At 49.9% G+C, this 9,019-nt stretch overlaps 1 gene segment (V, D, J or C); it reads left to right on the top strand.

Annotated features, from left to right (window-relative positions):
* The first annotated feature begins 7,101 nt into the window (after positions 1-7,101).
* Positions 7,102-8,720, top strand: LOC115642343. The segment is given in 2 exon segments: positions 7,102-7,258; positions 7,562-8,720. Coding segments are annotated over 2 exon segments (387 nt in total).
* The last annotated feature ends 299 nt before the right edge of the window (positions 8,721-9,019 follow it).

The raw sequence follows: 9,019 nt of genomic DNA, 5'->3' as shown, positions 1-9,019 counted from the left end.
TGGCTCTCCTGCAACCCAGGCTGGCAAGAAACGGGCCAGTTCCGACTTGAATAATACAAAGGACGCCATGGAAGCACCCACTAGTCACAGAGGGCAGAACTTGCAACTCCAGGGTGGTAATGAAGAGGCTGATTGAAAACACAAGCATGGCCACACGCGCGATTTGTTTCCCCGGCCAGGAAATTATCCCTGGTTTTACCAGCCCCCCACACTAAGCTTCTGGAGTATAAATGCATCTGGGAAAGATGAGCAACTACACAAAGGCAAGGGTATGGCTGCACCCCTGAGGGTTGATTTGTCTGCCCTTAAGAAGGGAGCATATGCAAATAGAGTAACAACATTTCCTGTCACACCCCCACCGTGTACCTGACCCTGCAGGAGACAAAAGCTGCAGCCAGGGACAGTGCAAGGATGTTTTGTTCCCCTCCCCTGCCCTGAGGCGCCCCCCAATGGCAGCTCCCCCCTCCGCTCTGAGGTGCCCCCCAGTGGAAGCTCCCCACTCCCCACCCACCTTTGCTCCCGGCGCAAGCAAAAGCACCCGGAGCATGCCCTAGCTCAGGGGTAAGCAACCTATGGCACTTGTGCCAAAGGTGGAATGTGAGCTGATTTTCAGCGGCACTCACACTGCCCGGGTCCTGGCCACCGGTCCGGGGGGCTATGCATTTTAATTTAATTTTAAATTAAGCTTCTTAAACATTTAAAAACCTTATTTACTTTACATACAACAATACTTTAGTTCTATATTATAGACTTACAGAAAGAGACCTTCTAAAAACATTAAAATGTATTACTGGCACGCGAAACCTTACATTAGAGTGAATAAATGAAGACTTGGCACACCACTTCTGAAAGGTTGCCGAAGCCTGGAAAGTGGGAGAAGTGAAGCAGCCATGGCGTGCTCCAGGAGGAGGGGGAGCAGGGGTGAGGTAGGGCAGGGAGTTCCCTGCATGCTGCCCCCCCTTACTTGCTGCAGGCGGGCCTCCCAGAGCTCCCCTGTCCCAGCTCCCTCCACCTAAATGCTGGCGGCGACTGGGGCAGCCAAAGATCCAGCCGCCACGGTCACTGCCGAAGAAAATGGTGCCCTCCAAATCCCAGCGCCCTAGGCGACTGCCTAGGTTACCTAAAAGGTTGCACCAGCCCTGGCTGCAGCCCCATGTGTCTACAGTGAACACCGACAACTGTCACTGAGGAATTGTCTCCAACCTTAGCAGAAGAAGACGCTTCTCTGGCCGCATGTTGCTTTCATGGCAGCACTTCCTCAAGGTGATTCTGGTCTGAAAAGCCCTGGGGAGCTCAATGTTATTGTGTACAAGGGTAAGACTGTTCTCTGTTATGTCCTCAGGGCAGGGCCACCCAGAGGATTCAGGGAGCCTGGGGCAAAGCAATTTCAGGGGCCCCTTCCATAAAAAAAGTTACAATACTATAAAATACTATGTTCTCATGGGGGACCCTGTGGGGCCTGGGACAAACTGCCCCACTTGCCCCCTCCCCTCCCCCAGGCTGCCCTGGGGAAAATAAACATTTAAAAACCTTCTGCATCTTGGCACAAATGCAGATTTGAGAAAACTTCTTTTCAAGTCACCTTTACAAGATATCACTGGTTCTTAGCTTCAGCTAGTGCTAAAAGGCACTAAAGCTCATTAAAAGGGTTGGACAAATATTTTCTGTCAAAACATTTTTTGGATCAAAAACTAGGTTTTTTTTAAAAGCAGAAAAAAATCACTGACAATGTCTGCTTTCCTTCAAAATTTGTTGTGTTTTTTTTAATTAAAAAGCTGAAATTAGTCTGCCAAAACCTGAACATGGTTTGGGGTTTCGGAAGTGTGTGGCCAAATATTTGCTACTTGCTGTGTTTGATTGTTTAAAGAAACAATAAAAAAATTCTGCTTAAAAAAAATCTAAAACTTTTGAACCACCTCAGCTTGTGACCAAATGCCTGAGCCCATCCAGTCAGAGATTTTCCCAGGTTTCTGATACTCTGCTGGTTTCCTTGACTCATATCTGTCTCCATAACTTTGGGTTCATTGAGGTCAGCCTCCACCTCAAACCCTGCTTTCCCTCCAGCATTTATAATAGTCTTAAATGTATAAAAAAGTGTTTTTAATTTATAAGGGGGGTGGGTCACACTCAGAGGTTTGCTATGTGAAAGGGGTCACCAGTACAAATGTTTGAGAACCACTGAATCCAATTCCCACCCACTCCCTGAACCCCGACTGCCCCCATCAGAATCACCGACCCATCCTACAACTTGTCCCCTGACCACCCTCCGGAGACTCCCCCAACCACCATCCCAAGATCCCACCCCACCACAAACCATCCCTGCTCCCTGTTCCCTGACTGCCCCGACCCCTATTCACCCCCTCTCCGACTCCTGACAGATCCCCAGAATGTCCAAAATCCAACCCCCTGTTCCCCATCCCCTGACTGCCCCCCCGAACCTCTGTGCCCTGACTGTCCCCTGAACTCCCTGGCCCTTATCCACTCCCCCAATGATTTCCCTACACCCCCCCGAATTTCCCCAACACCTCTTCTAGTTTTGTGAGCTAGTTACATACCAATTTAGTGACTGTTTGGAAATCTGAATTTAAACTGAAATATTAATACACACTTTAAAAGCTTATACAGTGTATGATAAAATATGTGTATCTGAAAAAGTATAATCGATTTGAAAAGTATGAACATAGACTAGCTTCCTTGCTTCCTTATACAGCTGTTGTTTTTTATGATGTCAGTGCATTCATTTCGATGATGTTGGCCAACCTAATAATTTCAAGTGATGATTTGTAAGCAAAGTCTAAATGAGCTCTACCTGACAGCTAGTGATGAACTGGGGCTGCGGGGAAAGGCTTCAGAGCCAGATTATATTTACTTTCACATCTAATCTACCTAGGTATCCAGCAAACAGAGCTGTGTTGTTCAAGTGATAGATTTTGGCTGGGGTTGGGTTACAAACCACTTGAATGTGGGGGCAATGAGGGATGAAATGTTGTTCTTGAGTAAAGGGCAGTAGAACTGTACTTAGGCTGTGATGATTTGAAGGCATCAAGAGAGAAGGTGGGGACCTGTCCCTCTCCAGTGTTTAAAGACAGAGCTGATTAGGCTCCATAGAGAGTCTTTTGTTCTGTTAAGTGACCACTGCAGCTGAAATCATTGACAATCAGGTCCAAGTGCTTAGTCCTGTGGTGGGGACAGTGTTCCTGTGGGGACAGTGTTTTTGTGTAAGAGGCAGCCCAGACTGCATTAGCAGCGAGGTTCCCCCACTGAGAGCTCAGCTGAAATCACTGAGAGCTGGTGGAACCTCAAGAGACCAACTCGCAGAGGTCACAGGGGCAGGTGGCAGCCGAAGGTGACTGCGCAGGGCTATTGGCAGCAGAGCGGTGCAGTGAATGGTGGCACAACCAACAGACATGGCCAGAGCGAACAGTGAGCAGCTGGAGGAACAAGCAAGGTGCCTTCTTGTCCCCCACCTGGAAGGTGTACTCTGTGAAAGCACCTCTGAACTCTGAGTCTCCACTGACCAAGGACAATACCGGTGAGTGGAGTGCGGTGGAAGGAAAAGTAAGGGGCATGTTAAATAAACATTTGTTTTTGAACTATATTTTAGTCACTTTGCTCCAGAATGCTAGATTTGTGACTGAGAATGGAAACTTATATAAATATGTTTCCTAGTAGGCCAAGATTTTTTAAATGCATAATTTGCCAAGGTTGTTATCTCACATTGTTGCTATCTTGAGAGGTCATTATGTTGGGGAGTTTCTGTACTAAACATTTTTATTATTATAATTAATTTTTACATAAGAATGGTCATACTGGGTCAGACCAATGGTCCATATAGCCCAGTATCCTGTCTTACAACAGTGGTTAAGGCCAGGTGCTTCAGAGGGAATGAACAGAACAGGTAATCATCAAGTGACCATCCCTTGTTGCCCATTCTCAGCTTCTGGCAAACAGGCTAGGGACACAGAGCTTGGTGTTGCATCCCTCCCCACCCTGTCTAATAGCCACAGATAGACCTGTTCTCCAGGAATTTATCTAGTTCTTTTTATAATCCTGTTATAGTTTTGGTTTTCACAGCATCCCTTGGCAAAGAGTTCCCTGGGTTGACTTTATATTGTGTGAAGAAGTACTTCCTTTTGTTTTTTTTTAAATCTGCTGCCTATTAATTTCATTGGGTGACTGCTAGTTCTTGTGTTATGTGAAGGATTAAATAAAATTTCCTTATTCACTTTCTTTGCACCAGTCAAGATTTTGTAGACCTCTATCATATCCCCATTAGTCATCTCTTTTCTAAGCTGAAAATTCCCAGTCATTTTAATCTCTCCCCTTGTTTCATACCCCTGATCATTTTAGTTGCTCATCTCTGTACCTTTTCCAATTCCAATACATATATTTTTAGGTTGGGTGACCAGATCTGCACACACTATTCAAGGTGTGCACTTACCATGGATTTATATAGAGGCAATGTGATATTTTCTGTCTTATTATCTATCCCTTTCTTAATGATTCCCAAAATTGTTTGCTTTTGTGACTGCTGCTGCACATTGAGTGGACGTTTTCAGAGAACTATCCACAATGACTCCATGATCTCTTTCATGAGTGTTAATAGCTAATTCAGATACCATCATTTTGTATGTGTAGTTGAGATTGCTTTCCAATGTGCATTACTTTGCATTTATCGACATTGAATTTCATCTGCCATTTTGTTGCCCAGTCACCCAGTTTTGTGAGATCCCTTTGTAGCTCTTCGCAGTCTGTCTGGAACTTAATTATCTTGAATAGTTTTGTATCATCTGCAAATTTTCCCACCTCACTGTTTACCCATTTTCCCAGATCATTTATGAGTATGCTGAACAGTAATAGTCCCAGTACCGACCCCTCAAGGATACCACTATTTATCTCTCTCCATTCTGACAACTGATAATTTATTCCTACCCTTTGTTTACCATCTTTTAACAAGTTACTGATCCATGAGAGGACTTTCCTCTTACCCCATGATGGTTTACTTTTCAAAAGTCAATTTAAATTAAATACTTTTTTAAAAAAATGTATATTTTTTAAAGAAATCTAGACCTGTTATGTGTTTTGGTGTAACTTGCATTATTCTTATATTAAATTTGCATAATCCTAACAAAACATTTACTTTATTCATATCTCTTTTATATATCTCATTGGTCCTGACACCCGCCCTGTAAATTCGAACATCCCCCCTAATTTCAGTTCCTGGGGAAACCACTGAACCCCCCCGACCCCCTTACCATGCCTCTTACCCCCACCTCCCACCTCTCCTGGAGCCTCAGGACACCACACCCAGGAGCGACCCTGGACAGTGCTGCAGCGGCGTGTCTCTGGCGGGACCTGAGCTCCAGCCGCTTGGCTGCAGCTCGCAGCCCCCACCCCTTACCACACGCTCAGGCCCAGCTGGAGCGACGCCACTGCAGCGCTGTCCAAGGCCCTTCCTGGACGGGCGGGCTGAGGCCCCAGGGGCTGGCGGGGGCAGCCTCCGACATTCTCGTGGGGGCCTCTCTGGGGCCTGGGGCAAATTGCCCCACTTCCCCCCCCACACACACACACAGGCAGCCCTGCAGCTACTGCGGTCGTTCTGTCCCTCATTTTTGAGACGGAAGTGTATGAAAATCGAGTGACCACATTTCCTGTTAGACACCCCCGGTGTCCCTGAATCTGCAGAGGAAACGGCACAGACACGTGTCTCTGCAGCTCACACCCATCCCCGCTTCTCTGCATGCTCTCCTGCAGAATTGTCTTCAAAATAGTCAGAAAAAAAAGATGATTCTGTGGCTACCCGTCGCTTTCATGGCAGCAATTCCCAGAGGTGATTCCTTGCCTGGACATAGAGGGGAAGCTAAGTATTACATTGGACCTAGCTGAGATTAATAATACTATATTTTAAGTTTGCAGGTGCCCATTCGCAGATTCAGCTGGTGGAGTCTGGGGGAGGTGTTAAAACCACAGGAGAGTCTATCAGCATCTCCTGTAAAGCCTCCGAATTTACCTTTGGAAACTATTGGATGTATTGGTACCGCCAAGCTCCCGGGAAAGCGCCAGAGTGGATTTCCTACATTAACCCCGACAGCACTAACGTGGACTATGCCCACTCAGAGAAAGGGCGATTCACCATCTCCAGAGACAACCCCAACAACCTGCTCTATCTGCAGCTGACCGGCCTGAGACCCAAGGACGCGGCGGTGTATCACTGTGTGAGAGTCACAGTGACTGGCAGGGAATCTAATCACGTACAAAAACATCCCCTGTGCAGTCACAGGCCGCTGCGGGGCACAGCCCAGGGGACGGGTCAGTCACACACACAACTGAACCAAGGAGATAATGTCCGCAACGGTGCCATCAGCGCATGAATGACTCGGCTTTTGTGGGGCTGCAGAGACTGGTCAGGGCTGGGGCAGGAAACACGAGGCAGCCCCTATCCCAGTCGCTGCCACTGGAGGGCAGCAGCCCCCGTGTTCTTTGCTGGACACCTGCCCCTCCGGGGTACCAGCTCGCCACCTCTCCCAGACCCCCCCCCCCCATGGGGCAGCACCCTGCTCTTGGCTGCGCTCCTTGCTTAGATGGTTTCCAGTTAGCCTCTGGGGGCTTGAGGGTTCAGCATTTCTGAGTTGCACCTGGGTTCCCGGATACCCGGATGGATTCCGAGCAGTGCACGGGGCAGCCCAAAGGGGACACGGTCAGATGTCACTAGCTGCTGGCAGATCTGACCTGCCCCCATGGCTGCCTCCTGCTGCCCCAGCTAGGAATAAAACCCAGTGACTGGACCAGTAGGGCAGGGATATGGTTTTTCCAATGTAGGAAATTCAAATTGGGTTCCCACATTCTGATTGGTGGGTTGCCCAAGAAAAGGGCTGGTTTCACAGGCAGCAGCTTCCAATGGCTTCAATGAACCTTTAACTGAGGTACTTGACCGGTTTACTGGCCATGTCAGAGGTAACTGGCCAGGTGAAAACTCAGCACCCTTCAATGTGTGATATTAGCCAGTCTCCTCCCTGGGAAGGATGTTACTCAATAGCTCAGCATGGCAGGGGCGGGGTTTCTCCCGTGCTATTTTAAATGAGGAGGAGTTATGCAAATTACGCCCGGGCAATAACTATCTTTTCTGGCTGTTTCCACTCGCCCCTCACCCTGCGGCTCGCACAGAAGCTCTGTCCGCGCAGGGAGCAGCTAGTGCCGGTCCCCAACGCGAGGATGCTGTGGTGGCTGCATTTTGCTTTTCTCGCAGCAGCGTCCAAAGGTGCTTGGAACAAGGGGTGTGTGTGTGTTAATCTGATGATTTGTATTGATTGACCGGAGCTGGGGGGCGGAATTCCATGGGAATAAATTGGGACAAGCGGATTTTGTTCCCGGTTTCATACCATGTATTTGTCTCGTTTAGAGGCAGTGGCTGGAAACCTCCATTTCGTTTTCTCACAAATATTGACAGACCAGAAGTCCCCCCCCCATTAGAATGTGGTTAAAGCTGCCGCCTTTGCCCAGACCTGGCCCGAGGAGATTGTTCCCACCCGCTCTCACGCCCCCAACCCGGTTTGTTCCCCAGGGGCCCAGGGCCAGGCGCGGCTGGTGGAGTCCGGGGGCGGGGCTGCGAACACAGGCGGCTCCAGGCGGCTCTCCTGCACCGGCTCCGGATTCGCTTTCAGCAGCTACACCATGTTCTGGTACCGGCAGGCCCCCGGGAAAGGGCTGGAATGGGTGTCCTGGATCAGGAGCAGTGGCGGCAGCACAGATTACACTAACGCAGTGAAAGGGCGATTCACCGTCACCAGAGACAACGCCAAGAACCAGCTGTCTCTGCAGATGAGCCGCCTGGGACCCGAGGACACCGCCCGGTATTTCTGCGCTGCTAGGGACACAGTGACGCGAAGCCGGGCTGAGCTCTGACAAAAACTCTCTGCGTTCAGCCCAGGGCATTCGGCAGCGTCCCGTGACTAACATCACCCCCTGAACTCCGGCCTCCCTCACCCAGAACTCATAGCCCGCCGCTGACCCTCCCACTCACTACCGCCCCATTCTCGTCCTTGTGCAGAGCAGTGCGTTGTCGGGGTCGGGGGGGCAGGGCGTGTGTCTGTGCACGGGTGGGCAGGAGCTTTTCTCAGAGCACAGAGCAGGGATATAAACACTGACACCCGCGGGTGAGAGCAGAGAACGGGCCTGAACTCTGCTGGGTTCACTAGCAAACCTGCGGGTTTCTCCCAAGCCGGGCTGACCCAGGAACTCTCTCACCGCGCACCGACGAGAACGTGTCTGTCCCTGCCTGGACGCGCGTGGAAGGGCTGTTCGGCCGGCTGCACGTTCAAAGAAAAAGAGCTCCAGATTTTTGTACACAACTCTTCGCGTGGTGGGGGGTCTGCTCCAGGCGGGGACCTGTGCGGATGTTGGCTCTCGTGCAACCCAGGCTGGTAAGAAAGTGCCCAGTTCCGACTTGAATTACATTTACACCAAGGACCCAATGGGAGCGCCCGCTAGTCACTGAGGGCAGAACTGAGAACCCCAGAGCGGTAACAACGAGCCTGATTGAAAACACAAGCACAGCCACACGAGAGATTCGTTTTTGCGGCCGGGAGATTATCCCTGGCTTTCCACACTGAGCCTCTGCAGGGTAAGTGTATCTGGTAACGATGAGCGGCGCCACAAAGGCAAGGCTCCTGCTGCACCCGCTGGGGTTGGTCTGCCCTTAAAGAAGGGAGGAAATGCAAATGAAGTAATCTAAATACAAGTTATGGAGCTGAATTCACTTTGGCTAATGGTGCACTAGCACTGGGGCTCCCCTAGAGCTGAAAATTGCTAAAATCACTGAGCTGAGAGCGCTGAGTACGGTGCTAACTAGTGGGGAGCCCAAAGCTATACTGTGGAACAGAGCTGCTGGCGGAGTGGAGCAGTTTGTGGGGACGGCTGGAGCGGATCATGGGACAGCTGGTGGCAGCAGAGCGGCTGACAGAGCGGAGTAGCTGTGGGACAGGTGGAGCGGCCCACAAAGCAAGCAGAGCTGAGCAGTTTG

Source organism: Gopherus evgoodei, unplaced genomic scaffold (genome assembly GCF_007399415.2).
Source record: "Gopherus evgoodei ecotype Sinaloan lineage unplaced genomic scaffold, rGopEvg1_v1.p scaffold_39_arrow_ctg1, whole genome shotgun sequence".
NCBI lineage: Eukaryota > Metazoa > Chordata > Testudines > Testudinidae > Gopherus > Gopherus evgoodei.
Note: the sequence above shows the minus strand (reverse complement) of the source record. Positions and strands in the feature narration are given on the sequence as shown.